The following is a 22,000-nucleotide window of genomic DNA, read 5'->3' on the forward strand; positions in this document are numbered from 1 at the left end:
TAATTGATGAAGGAATAGCCCACATATGTCAATGAAACAGCTTTGAATCAATTCTCCAATTACTTTTGGTCCCTTGAAAAAGAAGTGACTACATACTAAAGAGCTGTAATTCCAAAACACTTTCTCCAATTCAGATGTGATTACCCTCAAATTAAAGTTGAGAGACTGTACTTTAAGCCCATATTCATTATTTAACTGTAACTTGAATTTATTTTGGTAAACAACTGAAATAACAAAACTTGTGTCAGTGTCCAAATATGTCTGGACCTAACTGTATGTATTTTGCTCTGCACTGATATTCCCACCATTTGGTTTACAGAACAAGTAAGAAAAAGGAACCAACAGTGAGAATAAGAGTGAGAACAGTATAAAAATCTATTTATATATTATACATGTATGTATTAAATATATAGTATAGAAATATAGATTTCTTGTTTTACCTCTTCTCCTTTTCCCTCCTCTATTGGTCACTTCTCAATAAAATCAACATGCCTCTAGCCACCAGTCATCTTTTCCCATCAATCATCTCATTATTGATGCCACATGTGGAACTCTGAAATGAACATGTCTGAGCATCGTGCTAGTCGTTTGTGGTCTATATGGCGTTTCAGAAATACCGAATTCGGCCAAACAGCTGAATGTCCCAAATTCAGCCGAAGAAACCAAATACACAAATCTATGTGTTAATCATAGAGTTAACACATAGATTTGGTTAACAATAGAGATCATATAAAATCAGTTTCCAGGAAGCTACATTAAAAAAATAAACGATCTACAAACAAAAGATATACTAAAATGTCCAACTTTATTGAAAATATACAATTATTGTCAATTCCAAATGTAAAAATATACAAAATATTAAATATAATCTCAATATCAAATGTAAGTCAGGACTTAGTATTAAACACTACTTACCTGCAAAACCAGCTACCATAAAAGCATCTGTTTCTTTATCAGTCTGTCTCTCAGTTTTGCTCCTTTTCATCTCTATGACTCTCTCTCAGTTTTTGTTCCATTGCATCTCTGAGTTTGTCTCTTTTTTCCCCACTGTTGCCATGCGCCATTGTTGCCCATATGTATTTCTTCAACGTTGGTAGTCTTGCAGTTGAGTCATGCCCCCTCCACCTGACATCATCAGGAGAGGCCGACCAACTCCACAGGATATGATAGAAACATTTAAATACATAAAGCGAATCAACACAGTAAAGGAGGAGACTATATTTAAAAGAAGAAAAACTACCACAACAAGAGGACATAGTCTTACATTAGAGGGACAAAGGTTTAAAAATAATATCAGGAAGTATTACTTTACTGAGAGGGTAGTGGATGCATGGAATAGCCTTCCAGCTGAAGTGGTAGAGGTTAACACAGTAAAGGAGTTTAAGCATGCATGGGATAGGCATAAGGCTATCCTAACTATAAGATAAGGCCAGGGACTAATGAAAGTATTTAGAAAATTGGGCAGACTTGATGGGCCGAATGGTTCTTATCTGCCTTCACATTCTATGTTTCTATATTTCTATGTTTTTCCATGTTATCCGTTTTCTTCTCAGTCTTTTCATCTTACCTCTTACTCAGCTACCCTGTTCCCTGTGTTGGTGTGCTTCTCCAGTTTTATCTTAAAGGGACACTATAGTCACCAGAACAACTACAGTTTACTGAATTTGTTCTGGTGAGTAGAATCATTACCTTCAGGCTTTTTGCTGTAAACACAGTCTTTTCAGAGAAAATGCAGTGTTTACATTACAGCCTAGTGATAACTTCACTGGTCACTATTCAGATGGCGATTCAGTGGCTCCACCCTCTGCATACAGACACTAAACCTCAGGGGCCGAGCAAGGGGATAAAAAAAACATAAAAGCAGGAGCTAGAATCCAGGAGCCAGCAGTAAGTGGAGTCGGCCAGCCTCTCCTGATTATGTCAGGAGGAGGGGGTGGAACTTCCTCTGCTCTTCTCCCAGACTCCCCAGCGGTCCTGGGAGAAGAGCAGTGAAAGTTATGCCCCCTCCACCTGACATCATCAGGAGAGGCCGGCCGACTCCACAGGCTGTAGCTCCCTACAGTTAAGTTGAAGAATCCTAGTTCCCGGCCAGAGGCAGGGGATTTGGATTTTTTTTTTTTTGCTGGATGAGGACGGCCCTGGATTTAGGGTGGCCTGGGGAGCAATTGCCTCCATGTCCCTCATCCCAGCCTGCCCCTGGTTTTAACACTGTAGGGTCAGGAACACATGTTTGTGTTCCTGACCCTATAGTGTTCCTTTAACTCATCCCTCTGCCTGTCTTTCTATCGTTTAGCCTCCATGTCCATCTCCCCTTGTGTCTCTCCTCTGCGTATCAGCTCTCCTTAATTTCTTAGCCCCTCTCCATGTCTTAGATCTTTATGTCTTAACCTTTATATAAATGATTTAAAAAAACAGTCATGTATAGTTCTATTTTTTCTGAGCTCCTTCCCTCTGGCCTATCTTTCTTGAGGCTTATCTCTAGCATTCTAGAGTAATGAGTGAAAGAGCTGAAAATTCCCTGGTCTGCTTTATATCTTTTTGGTTTTCTTTTATATGACATCACTCCTATCCCAGAAACATCCATTATGAAACCCTGCAGCACATGGGAGCAGAGAGAAAGAGAGGATTTGGTGGAGATTTAGCCAGTTACCTTGCAATCTTGCTCTCTTGCAAAGCACTAGGCGACAGTGAAAACGTATTATTTATTCACCTGGCTGCAAACGCAGTTTATCAGCTTGGTTGTTTGTACAGTAAAAGAAGCATGGTTATACCAGTTAACGCTTTATAACCCAAAAACATTATTAATGAATAAATGACAACGCTTATCTTCACTTTCTATATTTTACGCAGATGCTCAAGCAAATAATATGTTAGTGGTAGAAGGCTGTTTTATCTTGATTGACAGTTACTAGCTGCAGGACATTTTCTATACAGTATATACAAAGAAAAGAACATTCTAAGAAATAATTTATATGTTTCCAAGTGAATGGAGAACCTTTGTGTAGAAGGATTGGGTGATGTCGTGTTTATCCATGTACTATTCACAGTTCATGGATAGTAATTAATATTTAATTCTGTGTCTAAGCAATGCAGCCTTTCACTTGATGTTTGTTTCCATCTAGTTTTTTTTTTGTGTTCAACGTCTCCTGAGCATTAAAGGAACACAGTGTGTTGGGAACACAAGCTACAGTGTTAGGAAAACAATGGTAATAATTAAAATCAAAACAACAGCAGACAAGGTTATGACGACTGAGATGCTCCCATAAAAGTGTGATAACTAATTATTTAGGCAAGTGATTGTAATATGTCAGTCTATATCCAAGCATGTGAAATTGGGATGGTAGTTTCATACAGCTAGACATATATGGCGATGGCTAGTTAGAATGAGCCAGAATGCACCCCTGCTCCAAGCATATTTTGCCACGCCATGTCCAATTACCCTTCTGTGTCCTATGCACTGGGTAAAGTCCATAGACAATCCCCCACTCAGGGCCTCTCCAAGTTGTGGTCCACACATGCACAATGCACCTATTATTATATCAATCGGAATCTATAATGAGTGCTATGTAAAACATTTCTGTACGTGGTAGAGAGAAAACATGTTGTGTAGAATAGATAGAAGTATAATTTCCATGAAATTTCACTAATTTAGCAGCATGCAAGAGCACCTTAAATTAACAGTGTAAGCATCAAAATCACTACTTGAACTAGAAGTGCATCTTGGGTAACTACTCAGAGTAACAGTCAATTCAAGGAACACTTCAAATAGTAAACTTTATATTAGTGATTATGGTGCAAAGTAACTTTTAGTGTAAGCCTCTTTTTTCCTGATAAATTGTTTTCACATGTTTAGCAATCGCCAAGGCTCTCTCATTATCTAAGCTAAGACCTCTGCAGTATTTGCAAACTAATTGCAGATGGATTTATCCAGGTAATGCAGAAGTGAAAGTTAAGCATTATCTCAGTGTGTGCATAAGGACTGTTATTAAAGGTGCCGGACAAGTCCCAACTTTGACTAAACCATCTCAAAATGGTTTGACAAAAAACAGGGGAACTTCACCCAAAGACTCTATGCACTACAGCATTACAAATAGATATGGTGAAGTGGCCATGGTGTTTAGAGTGTACCTTTAAATTTGAAATACTTTTTAATAGCTGCGGCACACAAGCTATATATTTGAAAAATAAAGTTAATCCCCCCCCTGCAAAAAATAAATTCTAGTACAAGCATGTCAAACTCAAAGGCTAACATGGGCCACATCAACAAGATTTAAGTATATGTGGGCCTGCAAAAAACAAAACCTGAAATTTTCATAGAAAAGTAGGTTTATTTATAAAAGTGCAGTATAAAAAAAAAGACAGGGTGCGTGTGAGAGGATTAGAGGCGTTAATGTGACAGGGTGAGTGTGGCAGGGTCGGGGGTTGAGTGTGGCACAGATGTTCAGTTTTCCCTGGTGGTCCGGTGGTCTGTTCATCCAGTCTGCAACTCCGCCGTGTGCAGAGCTACAGACCACATGGTAAGTGTCTTGCGATCTCCAGTCAGAGCGTTGTCGCGGGTTACCTCTGATTTACTGGAGATTGCAAGATACTTCCCAGCGGAGCTGCAGACTGACTAGTGCTGGCTCTCTCTCAGGGCAGACTGAGAGAAAGGCCTCGCACCCGGTGGCATAATGGGCAAGCCGCTGGGCACCCTCCCTATATCGGGTCATAGACCGAGAAACCGACATGTTAGTCTGCCCTAAGGCGATTTAGGCAGCAACCTAAATCGCATAATTAGAGAGCTGCCTCTGCTAGGTCGCAAATATAGTCATTGCAGGCCGCAAGTTTGATATGCTTGTTCTAGTGTGTTATTTTAGTAACAAAACATCCAGATTACATTGTAAAAATATATCCAGATCTCTTCTCTTGGGATTGTTTCCCAATAGAGCAAATTCTTATTCATTTTGTTTGTGATAAAGTCACAAAGGTTTGTATTGCCTTGAGTACCGTATATTTACAGTTTTACAAACTGCCAATCTACAGCTACTTGAAAAATAGAGGGGATTTTTCTTCAGAAGAGTAATAGCATAAACCCCTTGAGGACACATGACATGTGTGACATGTCATGATTCCCTTTTATTCCAGAAGTTTGGTCCTTAAGGGGTTAAAGGCTATTTGTGTGTTAAACTAAACTCTTTGTTTAGAATTCATCACTTAACAGAACACTCCAAACCCCTACTTCACTTCAGCTTGTTGAAATGCTTTAGGTGTCCCCTCAATATCATTTTATAAAGCTATTGATTTCAAGAGACCTCAGCACTTTTATACCCAGCTATCAATCTGACAGGACAATGAGCCCCAGCACAAAGCATAAGTCTTGAATTCAATGCTTTGCTATGCGATGCATTGCAATTTCCAGCTGTGTGCCATTTGTCTCAGTGCTTCTCTGTAAGAATGTCACAGTTCTCAGAAATGCCTAACAGAGGATACAAACCTAGCTCTTTGTGTCCTGGGCCTGCTGTTTTGCCTCTGAGCCACACTTGAGTTCTTGTTTCAGCCTGATGTTTATCCTTGCCTTGTCTCCAGCACTGGGAGCTAGACTTTTCCTGTGGCTGCCCTGTCTTTCTTAGTCTACCTGAAGCTTATCGAAAATTAGCCAGGTATAAAACATTGCCTCTCTCTGAGGGCAGTTTCAGTTAATTGATTCTGGTTCCTGTATTTATGTATCTTGATCCAGTGTGTGTGACGGCTCCTGACCTTGGTTTATCTCATTGTTTATTCTGGCTTCCCCTGACTTTGGCTTTCAATGACTTCTCTTCTGCTTGTCCTTGCCTGTACTGCGACTGGGAGCTAGATTCCTGCACAGCCCACGTGTACAGACTCACAACCCAGGTGGCTTCTTACCTGGTCATCTTGCTCTGTGTTTATTTGCAAGGGTGAGGGTATAACTCTGCACGTCGGACTCCACATCAGGTAAGATCCTGACAAAGAAGCATTGGACTGTCTGGGAGCAGGGCCAGATTAAGAGCCCAGTGGGCCTGGTGCTGACAATTATGATGGGGCCTAATTACAGAATCTTATCGACCAAAAACACTAAAACAATCATACCTCCCATGCATCATGTATTTGATGGAGATGGTGTTGGAGGGAAACTCAAAGGATGCAGCTATACGAAAACACATACTCAATGCTAATCTCTCTCTAATTTATGCTTTCATCTTTCAAGTAAATCCATATCCCCTAACAGCAGTGTCCAGTGAAGCAGGAAGTCAATGTAAAAGAGTGTGCCACTGGCGCGAATCACGTGACCAGACCTGCCAAAAGGGGTGAACATGCCCAAAAAGGGGGCATAGCTGTCCAAAGAATTGGAAGGCCAGCCTGGCATGAATGCATGTCAGGCTGCCTGCCAAACATGCAGGCTGTCCAACTAAGGGCATACTATGCAGGCAGCACCCTGAACTTGACATAAATGCATCAAATGATGCGCCTACTCCATGCTTTCTAAGGACTGTCCCCTAGCACTCACAGGTCCACTTGTCTACTTATCATCTTACTAGCAGGCAGAAGTTCCTGGTATATAGTCTGGGACAGAGAAAATGTAGTGAGTGTAGAAGAAAGGGGGCATGCCACAGTGTTATAGGGACCAAAGTCTGCATTATCTAAACTAATTTTATTGTCAGCCTGTCCACACAGGTTTTGATCCAATGCATCCCTCTTAAGCTTCCAAACTTAAAGGGACACTTATTGTATTTGTTCTAGTAAGTAGAATGATTCCCTCCAGGCTTTTTGCAGTAAACACTGTCTTTTCAGAGAAAATAACTCTGATGGCCACTTCTTAGATGGCTGCTAGAGGTGCCTCCTGGGGGAGTACTGCCTAGTGTGCAGCACTGCCATTCAGTGTCTCCACCCTCTGCATGCAGACACTGAACTTTCCTCATAGAGATGCATTGAGTCAATGTATCTTCATGAGAAGATGCTGATTGGCCAGGGCTATGTTTGACTTATGATGGCTCTGCCCCTGATCTGCCTAGTTGCCAGTCTCAGCCAATCCTATGGGAAAGCATTGTAATTTGCTCAGACCACCACTTCTGATGATGTCAGCAGACAGAGTCAGTTCATAGGCAGATAGGGACAGAGCCAGCAGCTGCAGACTTGAATACAAGTAAGAGTTTACTATATTTAGGGAGGCAAGAGGAGGCCAGGGGGGCTAAATGGTGGTTTTAACATAATAAGGTCAGAAATACATGATTGTATTCCTGACCCTATAGTGTTCCTTTAAGCAAGAGTATGTGAAGAGTAGTTAGGGTTGCCACCTTTCTTGTAAAAAAATTACCAGCCTTATACATTTGTATAATTAATTAGTTATGTGTGACATCACATGATGTAAATCACAAGGAGTGACATAAGAGGAAATTCTGTAAAATCACCAACAAACTACACACAGTTGGATTCTGCTGTATAGATGGATTGCTCCCAGTGTCTCCCTGTCTCCCAGTGTCCCTATGTATCACAGTGTCAGTGTCCCCATATCGCCCAGTCCCCTAATGTCTCAGTGTCCCCATGTCTCACTGTGTCCCCATGTTACTGAGAGACCCGGGGACACTGACACTTGGGGACACTGGGAGACATGGGGCACTGAGACACTTGGGGACACTGGGAGACATAGAGACACTGAGTCACTAGGGACACTGGGAGACATGGGGACAAAGATGCTGGGAGACTAGGGGAAACTGGGAGCCATAGGGACACTGAGACACTAGGGACACTGAGACTTGGGGACACAGACACTGGGAGACTAGGGGACACTGGGAGACTGGGACACTGTGTCCCTAGTGTCTCTGTGTCCCAATGTCTCAGTGTCTCCCAATGTCCCTATGTCTTTCAGTGTCCCCATTTCTCCCAGTGTCCCCTAGTGTCTCAGTGTCCCCATGTTTTCCAGTGTACCTAGGTCTCACAGTATCCCCTAGTGTCTGTGTCCCCATGTGTCCCCTAGTTTATCAGTGTCTCCTAGTGTCTCAGTGTCCCCATGTCTCCATGCTGCCTTCCCCCCATCCCTCACTTACCTGAGCTGTAGAGCTGCTGTCTGTACTCTATGTGCTGTGTAGCTGCTCCCCCACGGATCAGTGAGTAGTAGAGAGAGGCAGGGAGGGATATCCTGTTACTTCCTATCCCTGCCTGTCCCCACACACAGTGACCTCTACTGGCCGGTGCTGGTATTGCAGAGTAATTTCCGTTTATACTGAGAAAAATACCTGCATTTGTATTGCCGGTATTACTGCAATACTGGCACTGGCCAGGCAGCCTCAAATACCAGCTGTGCCATTAAAATACCAGTTAAGCGGTAAACTTAAGAGTAGTGTGTAAAAAAAAAAAAAAAATTACTTTTTTTTTTTTTTTTTTTTTTTTAATGGGCCTATTCCATGGGCCTGGGCCTGGAGCTGCAGCTCCATCATCCCCTGTGTTAATCCGGCCCTGTCTGGGAGATCAATAGTATTGATAATCTCACGGTGGATGAAGCAGAGCTTTGAAGGAGGGACTGTCTCACAGCTGAATTACAGTTAAGTTTACGCTATATTTTCAGGAAAGAAGGGGAGACAAGGGTCCGGTAGACTCTTCAACAATCCAGCATTATAATGCTGGAATGTTCCTTAAACCACTTTTTTTAATTATAAAAGGACTAATCTCATTTCCAACCTTGTTATTAATAGTTGACAAAAGCTGTCACTATTAACAACAGCCAGTAGCTAATAGTGGTTACTAATTATCTCCTGGTTTATAGCTTTATCACTTTTGTATCTTTGGATTGTGCTGGGATTTTAGTCAAACTCCAATGTAGTCAATATGAGTATTTTATAGAAATAATGTTTTCATGAAATACTCCAAAGTGACAGAGATGCTTTAAGAGGTTATGAATGTGGTACTTTAACGGGTTAAAATAGAATTTAAAAACATTCCAAAGAAATTGTTCAAGGATGGTCTTAAAACATGAAAGATTTACTCTGTAATTGTAACAGAGAAATAATTATAAGGTAGGCACACAATGGTGGGTGTACGGGACAAATAATTTGTAATTACATAACATGATAAGATGATCAGTAAAAATGGGTTTTCTAAAATCTGCAGATGGAGGTGTCTTTTTCTCCGTCTTACATAATGAGAAAGAAAGAAAACTTCCAGATGCAGATTTTCCTTCTATTGATCCTCTCCATATGGCAATTTCATTATTGACAAAGTTTCAAAAGAATTAAATTGGCTCACGGAAAGAGTCAGAAGATGGAGTTATTCAAAATATGCAATTTTGTTTCTGTATATAGGGGTTCTTCTCGCTTTCGGTGACTCGTGGTGCCACACAGTGAATGTCAGTAGACATGACTATAAGAACACAACAATCTAACAAAGAAATGTTAAACAGAGAATGTTTGCGTGTTTTCAGGGGTTTATTTGTATCATGGGAGTTGTAGTTATAGAAGATCTGGGGATCTACTTTTAGGGCACCCCTGATCTAGACATTGTGACAGCAGTGCTTCGCGTTGCCCTGTATTTGGCATAGCTGTGCAATTACACAGGTCACACACCCTAAGAACAACTCTGGCATCATATCTACAAAATATCCTAGAGTTGCCATCGTTTAAAAAATAAAATATTCACCTTCTAATAGTTAAATGTCTGTGTTTTCTTTCCCGAAGCTTTGAATGTATGGTAGTTAAGGCTCTCTCAGTGTATGTTGACGGCTAAGCTAAGCTCCTGGATATTGGAGTGATTTGACACACTGCTGTTTAGAGCCATTTTGAATAGCTCAATACCAAAGTAATCAGGAGAGACGTGTGTAGCACAAGAGGGTGCTAGCGATTTTATCTTTTTTCCCTAACTGACTTTAAATCTTTAGAAATTAAATAATAGGACTTTCTGTTTTTAACATAACATTGCTTCATATTACATACTAGACTACTAACTGCTCTTTGGCAATATTCTCTGATTAAAATCCAAAACGCAAATGTATGTGGAAGATTATACCACCAGTCACTGGATAAGCTATACCTGTGTGAATCATGGGGAAATAATTGATTGACTAAACTGCATGAGGTGACATGTTTAAAAAATATCCTGAGTAATAAAAACACCTTCTGACATCTTTTTGAGGTTATTTTTTATTTTATTTTATTTTGTTACTTTAATTTTTAACTTATAAATTCTTTAATTAAGAAGGTAAAACGTGGGGTGTAAAACAATTAAAATGTAACTTTAATTACAAATCAATGTAAAAGCCCTCTTTAATTCATTAAGGATTAATCTAATTCCACGGACCGCTAAATTAGTGTATATTTAATTTCTATATTCCCTTTAATCTTTAAACCATCCTATTTACAAAACAATTGAAAACAATGCAGTCTTCCTCAATATATATTAAATATATACATAAATGCAGGGATATAAACAACCCACCAAAATCCAGCGGCTGTGGTCTGTCTGAAAACCAGACCTAATTCAGGCTCATGCAGATCCTGAATTGTAAAATCTGTACATTGCTAAATAGCATGAACAAGGTCCGGATTTTGCAGTTTGGGTGACCCTGTACGCAGCCTTCTGATGGTACGGGCCATTCGGACTTTAGCAAATAACCCTGAAAAACGTAATTCCCACCAATCTTATAATTCTAAGAACTCATAGGTTTCGATGATCTACCTCAGTGGGCCCCAGCTCAGTCCTCATAGACCAGCAACAGTCCAGGATTTATGTATTTCTTTGTTTTATTCAAATGGAGAGACTGACAAAACCTGGACTGTTGATTGTCCATGAGGACTGGGTTGGAGAACACTGATCTATCTTATCAAGAACTACTTAAACTTCCACTTCCTAATCTCATTACTCGTAAAACACTTTACCTACAACTCAGTTGTTTTAATTGTTTGGCACCACAATTCTTACCTTCTTGTTTAAATTACTTTTAGAAATGACCACATTATTATTGTGTGCTAGTTTGGATTACGTGTCAACTCTTTTTTTTTTTTTTTTTTTTATTCTACGTTACAGTTCTATCACAATTCTATGCTACAGTTTTTGCACAGAGAATAAATACATGCATTATCTATATTATTAATCTATTATTATTCTTATACTGTATTTATAAAGTGCCAACACATTCCAAAGCTCTCTCCATGGGTATAGTTGTTATAAGTAAAATAATAATCTATACTAAACATGCATTGTTTTTTGAGGAAATTATAGCAGGCAGGAAAGTTAGAAAAGTAATTTGTATTTGCTCCTGATCGGGAAGGTAGCAGAGCGTTCATTTTCAAATGAAATTAAGACGAGTACGTTGCGTACCAGTGTTCGTATATCTGAATTTATTTCTTATTTGATTAATTATGTAGGTGTGTGCAGTCCTTTCATGACCAGACACTAGACAACTTTATTTTATCTCAATCAACTCATGACCAATAATAAATAGGAACATTTATTTCACACCATGTAATTCTGGCTCCACAGGGCATTAATCACAAATCTTTAAGTTACGGCTATTTAATCATGCATAGAATATATTATATTACTGTGTACACATCATAAAGAACTGTGAAACCTTTAAATAATCTTAGCACCGTAATAATGATTTCACGTTTGCTATTATTTTGGTTAAAATTCACTGTCTCTCTCTTTTGTATGCAAACCAATTAAAGAGTATAATTCTTCACAATTTATTGGCAGTTAGATATTTTCTTTCCACTCCCATAAATATTATTTCGTTCGTTGTGTAGTGTTCGTTGCCTTTTCTGGAATAGAAATTACCCTCTGAAAGGCATCTGAACGTGCACTATGGTTAAGAGTATTTTTGAAGCCATAAGTATTATTATTATTGCTTTAGATTCCTTTTGTATTGTGGCTTTTCATTTCTGTGGGAATGCTCTTCTGAGTTTTGTATAATATAAATTGATCACGACAACTGCGTGTTCGTAGCAATTTACTGTAACAAGGTAAAGTGTTTTTGCAAATGTTTATTCCAATCTGTTTCTGTCCACTTGACAGTGGGATTCATGTTGCACTGAAAAATAAACTTGCGGGTTACTTTGTAATTGCTAAGGTTCAATGGAAATACACGTTTTATTTATATTGGTTAATTTGGAAATCTTTTTGCAAATTTACGTGTATCACTGGTCTGCAAACTTCACATGGTGATTGTGTAGTTGGGTTACTGGCTGACATCCTTTTAGAAAGTTACCTTGGTGACTATTCATCAAACAACACATTGTGATAATTTCAGAATAAACTTGCCGAATTAATGACAACGTTGCCTTTAAAAATATTCATCCTGGCTGATCTGAAGATTCTATTCAGCTCTGTATTTGCTTAAATTTTGCAAGTATGATTTCCAATTATTTTACTTGGCTTTTATTGAATAGATTCTACTGTCTATATAAACCCCTGTTGTGTTTATACTAAGATTTTATTTTGGGTATCTTAAAATGTATCTCTCATACAAGGTACATAGCCTTGCCTTATAGAGCTCATTATTAAAGGTTTAAAACTCCTCATAGCAGGTGTGACATATTTACAAGCCTGTCAGTAAGACAGTCCTAATTTTGGCCTCTGCCCCAATATTTCATTTTATATGTTTTAGTATCTCTCTTCAGAAAGCAGCAGGGAAGAGAGCTCAGCACAATGGTGTATTTAAAAACAGGCAGCTTTACTTGAATGAATAAAAGATAAAAGGTGATAGCGCAGAACTCAGATTATATTTTACCTTTTCAATAAATATTTGCAGAAGTAACATTTAGCTGTGGACCCTGTATATTGTGTATACCATTACAATTAAATTAAATTAGTGAACAAAAATGGAACACTCACAATTTTCAGAGCCATACAAGTTAGGCTCTGAACTATTGAAGCATTTCATCCACTTATAGGGATGGCTGGTATGGAAGCCAGGTATGGAAGCTTTTTCAGGGACTCAGGAACCAGATGAAGATGGTTAAAAGGGAATGCATTACATCAATATATAAAATAACAAATAGAATAACAAATAGATTAGGAAAACGTGTTTCGACCATATGTGGTCTTCCTCAGGTGCAGTATGTCGTACCTTTAGCTTGCACAGCTTTATATATCCTTCTGACCGGTACAAGAACAAGTGTGGCCACTGCTTCAGTAATTTAATACCCAAATATGGTCCTGGCCTGGAAGTAAAACACCACCACTAAGACGTACCGCCATGTTTGGAACCCTGACGGACGTGCTCCATTGGATAAACACGTCACCATTTGGAGCAATTTTGTGAAGAAAAGAGACTTGTAGCCATTTTAAAGGTGGCAGGAATGGACAAATGCCGGAGACGGAATTATCACCATTTTAGTGGTGGCATTTTACTTCCAGGCCAGGACCATATTGGGCATTAAATTACCAAAGCAGTGGCCTCTGTACCTTGCAGAGGTGTGTATATATGTATATATATATATATATAGGTGTTCAAGCTAGAGGTAAGACATACTTCACCTGAGGAAGACCACATATGGTCAAAACGTGTTGTGCTTAATCTATTTGTTATTCTATTTGTTATTTTATATATTGATGTAATACATTCCTTTTTTATCCATGTTCACCTGCTTCCTGAGTCCCTGAAAAAGCTTTCACATCTGCTATCCTGGGAGGAACAACCAGACCCAGCCATCCCTATAAGTGGATGAAATGCTTCCATAGTTCAGAGCTTAACTTGTATGGCTCTGAAAATTGTGAGTGTTTCATTTTTGTTAACTAATTTAATGTAGTTGTAACGGTATACACTATGTTATGTTTTATATTCACAATATACAATTACTACTGCAAATAGGACCCATCTGTGAATATTTATCAAAAAGGTAAAATATAATCTGAGTTCTGCGCTATCACCTTTATCTTGAATTCTCTCTGCATGTACAGTGTGCATAGTGACTATACACTGAGGTGGTTTTAAGCTGCACTGGGTTATATTTTGTGATATTAGCGCCTCCTTCTCCCTTTTTACATTTTTTTTTACAGCTTTACTTGAATATCTACCTATATGAGAACATGTTAATATAATTTAACACGTGGGCAACCCTAACTGGCTGTTGTCTGTTAGATTGTACCTATTACAGCAATAAGCTTTGTTGATGATGATAAATGCATCACTGACAAGCCCCGCATGCTCTTGCTCAATTGTTTAAAATGCAGCATATCTTCTGAAGTGTTTGCAATCAGAGTTACTCACTAACTGAGTTTTTGAAAATGATATCTGAATTGCAAAACTGAGGTAAACAAAACAAAAGAAAAATATGGAGTATAGTGAATAGCCCTACATAATTGTCTTACCTAGAGTTTTAAAACTCACTGGCTAATTAACAGGCTTTGTCATAGTCAGACCTTGAGAACTTTTAATGAAAATGTTGTCATGCCATAGAATGAGCTTAAACCTCTTGATCAAATGGTCAACATTTTCAACCCAAGGCTTAATACTCTATCGCAAGGACAGCACATTTCTAATGACCTCATCACCGGTTTAGAACACCTCTTGAAGTATGTATCATGCCTTTTTATAGATATATCTGCCTTTGTAAAAGATCTAGAAGTCCTTATCAAAGGCTTGGCATGCTGCATTGACCATTTAGAATTGCTTTTGGAAGGTTTGGCATAAAAAGTCAAAGGCTCCCCTCCTTCTCAAAGACTGAGTACTTTAATGAAAGCTCTAAATCTGCCCATCATAGTTTTATAACTCCATGATATGGTTTTACCATGTCATAGTTACAGTTCTTTATTATTTACTAGCAGCACTTGAATATAGCATATGTCATATTACACAAGTATTGTTAAGAATGTATATGCTAGGCATTGTGCATGTATTTATACGGAGTAGATTTCTATATTTATTATGCTGTTGCTAAACTGAATTATATATATTTTTTTCTAGTCTTAATCCCTATAGCTATGACGAGAACTGCTTGAGCATTAGTGAAGATCACATCCCCTTAGCTGCCTTACCACTGCTGGCTATATCGTCTCCTCTGTACCAAGATGCAGTTGCTATGGTGATCAACAGAGCAAACCAAGTTTACAATGAATTCCTGAAGTCTACAGATGGAGCCAGTTTTAACGGACAGGTATAATTCCACAGTAACTATTTAGACTAAGCACATGTATGTAACCATAACATTAACTCTTATCAGAGTCAAGATTATAAAACCCATATTGCAAATATATGCATTTTTTTCCAATTCATCTTGAAGCTCTTAATATGTAAAACAGAACAAATAAGCATGTTGTTCAGCAGTGCATAACAGGCTTTTTAAATAATATTAGAAAAATGTATCTTTGACAATTATTGGTCTTATAGTCTAAATATCTAAGTTTCAGATATGCCATAATTTAAAAAATAGAGCAAATTATATAAGATAGCAACTGTTATGCTGTTTGAGGAGTATGAAAATTACTGAAATCCTTGTTTACTAAAGACATGGAAATACTGGGAAGGATTTATAAACGTGATGTGCTTTGAAAAATGGTGCAACATATGAAAAGTGGGGTAATCGCCACTGAAACCAGCATAACCAGTAGGCATATTCCATTGTTGACTCCTCCCATTTTACATCATTACATCTTTTAGAACTTGACCTTCTATATTGTGTCTACCGAGACTAACCGGTCTGATTTACCAATGCTGGCTATGGCCACCTGTCTGGGACCTAGATGCAAATTCTGCCTATGCTGTGATTCTGCCAAACTTTGCAGCAAGCTCCAAATAACTATTTTAAGTTCATTCATCATTTGAAGAAACATTTGTAAATTATAAAGCCGAATTGACAATATACTAGATAGCGGTTTTGCAAGGGGAGTTGGTCCTGACATCAAGTTTCGACAGGGCGGCTGGACCCCCTGGACTGACAGGCCGGGTCACAGCTTGTGATACCTGCGACCGTTGTAGTTCCATCACTGGACATTGAGAGGATCTGCTCCTATCTCTGACCCAGTGGCGGAACTACCACAGCTCTCTTTCTCTCTCTCTTTTTCTTGCTCTCCCTCTCAAACAGCGACAAAGACAATCACAGTCAGTCAGCCTTCACACACCCACACAATCAAACTCATCCAACTACACACATACTTGCAACACTTGGTTAACCACAGCACATTCACACAAAGCAACCACATGCATCTCAACCAAGTGTCAAGTGCATTTCTTAGGGGGAGTGATGAGGAGTGAGAAGGGGCTGCAAGGAGGAGTGACAAGGAGGAATTACTATAATTTTTACGTTAGGATCTAGTGGTCCCTAGTTATGCCCCTTTTAATGTCTGCTTAGGAGTGAGGGACAATCCTTCTTAATTTTCAAATTGTCAGAGCAGTATTGGAAATATTGCTTGCACAACTGGATTACAGAGATTCATTCTAACTGCTGTACATTTATTTTTGTGAATCTTAATATTACTTGAAACAGATTAAGAGAGCCTCGCAGATTTCAAATTATGTCTGGCATTTGTTGTTGCAGGCAACAGACTAAAAATAGTATTGTTTCAGTCAATGAAGTCAGAGGAATTTTAAAGAAAATTGTATTTTCAAAAAAATATTTCAGATCACATATTGTTCAACAAAAGGCATTTTCTGTGTGTTCAGGTAAAAACAGTGCAAAAAAAGTCTTCTAATCAGCCCCAATGCAGGAGATAAAATACATTTTTTTTTTGCTAGAATTTGTAACAAATTCTAGCAAAAAATTTTTTTCCCTTCAGAAAGTAATTTTCAATAAAATTATGGTTTTCTGTGTAGCTTACTATCCAACTTCATTACCTGATGTCATAAAACAAAACCGAAGTATAAGAATTTGCTATAAATATTATTACAATTTAATCACTGTCTAGTGAGATGTAGAACAAGCAAGAATGATGTGCAAAACTTGTAAATACGGGTATTTTTTTAAAAATAAAAGTAATGTTACTATCCGTACTTAGCACGTTCAGATCTAATTCCTTCTAGGAACAAATCATAATACAAACGAGCAAATAGAATAAAATAATAACTGTGCCACTAAGTTTTAAATACTACCATCAAAGGAAAGATAGACTGTTCAGTTCGGGCTACAAGTTTTCCTCCAGAGTTGTCTGTTTCCATATGAAATCAGTTGAGACCTAATTAAGATCTATATTCCCTGAATTCATGTGATATTGATTATAACTCACCGCTGGAAAACTACAATAATCTTTTAATACACATAGATTTTTCTTTATTATTATTCTGAGAGCATTTTATAAAATAAGTTTTGTTTATGCAAAAGAAATGCACTGTGGACTTCTCCACACTCCCTACGGGTTGCAAGAAATTTTGGCCTGGTAAATTAGAACTGGTTGCAATGTATGCTGGGAATTATAAAATATGATGAGTAAACGATGGGTTAACTGATGCTGCTTCCCATGTGGACAATACAGTGCTGTCTAGTTTCTACTCATCTATTGGTGAATAGTGATGTCGCAAACATAACATTTTCGGTTCGCGAACGGCGAACGCGAACTTCCGCAAACGTTCGCGAACCGGGCCATAGACTTCAATGGGCAGGCGAATTTTAAAACCCACAGAGACTCTTTCTGGCCACAATAGTGATGGAAAAGTTGTTTCAAGGGGACTAACACCTGGACTGTGGCATGCCAGAGGGGGATCCATGGCAAAACTCCCATGGAAAATTACACAGTTGATGCAGAGTCTGGTTTTAATCCATAAAGGGCATAAATCACCTAACATTCCTAAATCACAATGGATATGGATTGACACCTGACATATGACATGTTGACACCTTGACATATGGATTGACACCTTGACATATGAATTGACACCTGTCCTCAGAGACCCTGATACACACTGACACAGAGCAGAATAGGTACTGTTCCCCCTACATAGGGTCACTTGACAGATATGGATTGATACCTATCCTAAGCATCCCTGATACACACTGACACAGAGCAGAATAGGGACTGTTCCCCCTACATAGGGTCACTTGGCAGATATGGATTGACACCTGTCCTCAGAGACCCTGATACACACTGACACAGAGCAGAATAGGGACTGTTCCCCCTACATAGGGTCACTTGGCAGATATTATGGATTGACACCTGTCCTCAGGGACCCTGATACACACTGACACAGAGCAGAATAGAGACTGTTCCCCCTACATAGGGTCACTTGGCAGATATGGATTGACACCTGTCCTCAGGGACCCTGATACACACTGACACAGAGCAGAATAGGGACTGTTCCTCCTACATAGGGTCACTTGGCAGATATGGATTGACACCTGTCCTCAGAGACCCTGATACACACTGACACAGAGCAGAATAGGGAATATTCACTAAATGCCAAACATTGTTATACAGGGGAATATTCAGTAAATAAGGATAAGGGGGGGGACCTACTGTCCTCCCCCCCGCCCCCCCAGCGTGGTGGGTGGGGGCCATAAATCACAATGGGGGGGACCTACTGTCCTCCCGCCCGCCCCCACCCGTGAGCAGTGGGTGGGGGCCATAAAAATAATGAGGGGGGACCGACTGTATGATGTTGTATCGATCAGGTAGTGTAAGGGTTACGTCCGCTTCACAGTGACAGACCAAACTCCCCGTTTAACGCACTGCAAACAACCGCAAACAGTCCATTTGCACAACCGCAAACTCCCCATTTGCACAAGGTTGGATACCAAGCTAGCCATGTCCGTTCCTTGTCCTCACTGATGTCATTGAAGGTCTCTTCCTCCACCCAGCCACGTACAACACCAAGGATCCCCAAAAGGTGACAACAAGCCCCCTGGGACGCCTGCTGTGTTTGGTCTTGCACCTCCTCAAAGCCACCTTCCTCCTCTGACTCCTCTTCTTCAGACTCCTCTCTCTGCGTTGCCTCTCTCTGCGTTATTATAAGGTGTGTTAAGTAGTACTATTCTTATCAGTTTAATCCCTGTTACGAGTAGAGGACTATTTCCTTGTTTCACCAAACCCCTTCAAAGATGGAAAAAGCGGTATGAGTGGAAGAAACGAGGAAATGTGGTCAGGTGGTGGTGCCAGCCCCACCGAGGGCTTGTACCCAGGTATGCTAATAAACTGAAAAAAGAAAAAATCTCCCAAGAAGGAGATCTAAACCTGGCATAGGAAAAGGTTAGACAACTATAATAAAGTGATACATACAAATCCTAGTGAGCATAGGTGTATAATAGAGGGAGAAAGGGAAAGCAGAGTAATGCTTCCTAATACCGTGGTTAGTACCCTTTGTTAAAGTAAATTGAGTAATGGACAAAAGTCTTTATTGTATCATTTATAAATAACAAAGGGATACTATACTCATTCCCCTATAGTGGCTAATTGTGTAATAATGGTAATACTATTACCTATTATATAATATTGCCAGGGGCAAGGAAATTCCCTCTAAATAGATGGGTATAGGCAGAGAGTATGGAGACCGGAGTGATGCTGTCATAAAAAGTGTCAATAAGGTGATATAAAGTTAAATGTATCACAGACACACAGCCACCCTTTCTCTTAGCTAGTTTCCAGAAATGCTGGATAGGTAGAAGGGCTATAAAGACTCAGAGAGGTCTAAGAAGAATCCTCTAAACTAGCCCTAATCTCCTTAAACACCTTCAAGGGCGTTCTAAGCTAAAGCTCAATCTAAACGTTTAGATGACTGCCTGATTTCCCATCACAGATGCTGGCTAGGAATAACACTGTACAAGACAAAGAGTGGGTCTAAGTGCCCATAGTGCAGTAAAGTGTCCCTAGTAAACTGAAAAAGAGAAAAACGAGCTGGCGCCCAAGAGAATAACAAGCTGGCGCCCTATCAGGGGATGTGTATATGGCATCGATTTTAGGAACCGGGAGATGGAAAAAGATGCTTGGTCGGTCCTCCTACTTCAAATTTGGGGCACTGCGTGTGCAATCTAATATGCCACCAGATAGGAGTGGTGTGTTAAGTAGTTCTATTCTTATCAGTTTAATCCCTGTTATGTGCCTTTTTTTTGGTTTGGTTTTTGAAGCCACAGTGCAGCACCAGAGGCCCGAAAAATTAGGCATGTACACATGCCTGAAAAATTAGGTATTGTTGCAGCCGCTGCTGTAACAGTGTCCAGAAAAATTTATGTTTGTTTCCCAGGCAGAAAGTGCCCTAAAACATTGCGGCTTGAACCCTAGTTGGTGGCGGATAAGTCACGCAAGTCAACCGGCATTCAGAGCTAAAATACAGCAGCGTGTGGACCATTTTTAGCCCAAGGCAGCTCATCTCATCAGGCCTTTTTTAGTCAAATGTATCGCCCACTGTCAGTCCCTTTGGGATCCATCCCTCATTTATCTTAATAAAGGTGAGGTAATCTAGACTTTTTTGACCTAGGCGACTTCTCTTCTCAGTGACAATACCTCCTGCTGCACTGAAGGTCCTTTCTGACAGGACACTTGAAGCGGGGCAGGCCAGACGTTCTATCGCAAATTGGGATAGCTCAGGCCACAGGTCAAGCCTGCACACCCAGTAGTCAAGGGGTTCATCGCTCCTCAGAGTGTCGATATCTGCAGTTAAGGCGAGGTAGTCTGCTACCTGTCGGTCGAGTCGTTCTCTGAGGGTGGATCCCGAAGGGCTGTGGCGATGCGTAGGACTTAAAAAGCTCTGCATGTCCTCCATCAACAACACGTCTTTAAAGCGTCCTGTCCTTGCCGGCATGGTCGTGGGAGGAGGAGGATTACTTTCACCTCTTCCCCTGTTAGATTCCCGTTGTGCTGTGACATCACCCTTATACGCTGTGTAAAGCATACTTTTTGATTTATTTTGCAAATGCTGCATCCTTTCCGACTTGTTGTAATTTGGTAACACTCAGCCACTTTCTGCTTATACTGGGGGTCTAGTAGCGTGGACACCCAGTACAGGTCGTTCTCCTTCAGCCTTTTTATACGAGGGTCCCTCAACAGGCACGACAGCATGAAAGACCCCATTTGCACAAGGTTGGATGCCGAGCTACTCATTTCCCGTTCCTCCTCCTCAGTGATCTCAATGAAGGTATGTTCTTCCCCCCAGCCACGTACAACACCACGGGTACCAGATAGGTGACAACGAGCACCCTGGGATGCCTGTTGTGGTTGGTCTTCCTCCTCCTCCTCAAAGCCACATTCCTCCTCTGACTCCTCTTCCTCACAATCCTCTTCCAGCATTGCCGCAGGTCCAGCAAGTGATGCTGATAAGGCTGTTTCTGGTGGTGATGGTGACCACAACTCTTCCTCTTCACGCTCATCTACGGCCTGATCCAGCACTCTTCGCAGGGCACGCTCCAGGAAGAAAACAAATGGTATGATGTCGCTGATGGTGCCTTCGGTGCGACTGACTAGGTCTGTCACCTCCTCAAAAGGACGCATGAGCCTACAGGCATTGCGCATGAGCGTCCAGTAACGTGGCAAAAAAAATCCCAGCTCCCCAGAGGCTGTCCTAGCACCCCGGTCATACAAATATGCATTAACGGCTTTTTCTTGTTGGAGTAGGCGGTCGAACATTAGGAGTGTTGAATTCCAACGTGTTGGGCTGTCGCAAATCAAGCGCCTCACTGGCATCTTGTTTCGCCGCTGGATATCTGCAAAGTGCGCCATGGCCATGTAGGAATGCCTGAAATGGCCACACACCTTCCTGGCCTGCTTCAGGACGTCCTGTAAGCCTGTGTACTTATGCACAAAGCGTTGTACGATCAGATTACACACATGTGCCATGCACGGCACATGTGTCAACTTGCCCAACTTCAATGCCGCCAACAAATTTGTTCCGTTGTCACAAACCACTTTGCTGATATCCAGTTGCTGTAGAGTCAGCCACTTTTCCACCTGTGCGTTCAGGGCGGACAGGAGTGCTTGTCCGGTGTGACTCTCTGCTTTCAACCAAGTCAAGACGGCATGACACTGCTGTATACGGGATGTGGAATAGTACCTGGGGAGCTGGGGGGTGCGGTGGATGTGGAGCAAGATGCAGCAGCAGAAGAGGACTCAGCCAAGGAGGTTATGGAAGAGGATGGAGTAGGAGGAGTAGAGGAGG

General features: G+C 40.4%; 1 protein-coding gene across 1 annotated transcript in view; it reads left to right on the forward strand.

Moving 5' to 3' along the window:
• The window catches only part of PITPNM3 (PITPNM family member 3), a 555,560-nt gene that overhangs the window by 432,841 nt on the left and 100,719 nt on the right, over positions 1–22,000 (forward strand). Inside the window, exon 6 of the mRNA XM_063449741.1 lies at positions 14,894–15,083. Coding sequence (XP_063305811.1) covers positions 14,894–15,083 — 190 coding nt within the window. The remainder of the gene's footprint in view (positions 1–14,893; positions 15,084–22,000) is intronic.

The sequence above is a fragment of the Pelobates fuscus genome, chromosome 1 (assembly GCF_036172605.1).
Source record: "Pelobates fuscus isolate aPelFus1 chromosome 1, aPelFus1.pri, whole genome shotgun sequence".
Classification (NCBI taxonomy): Eukaryota; Metazoa; Chordata; class Amphibia; order Anura; family Pelobatidae; genus Pelobates; species Pelobates fuscus.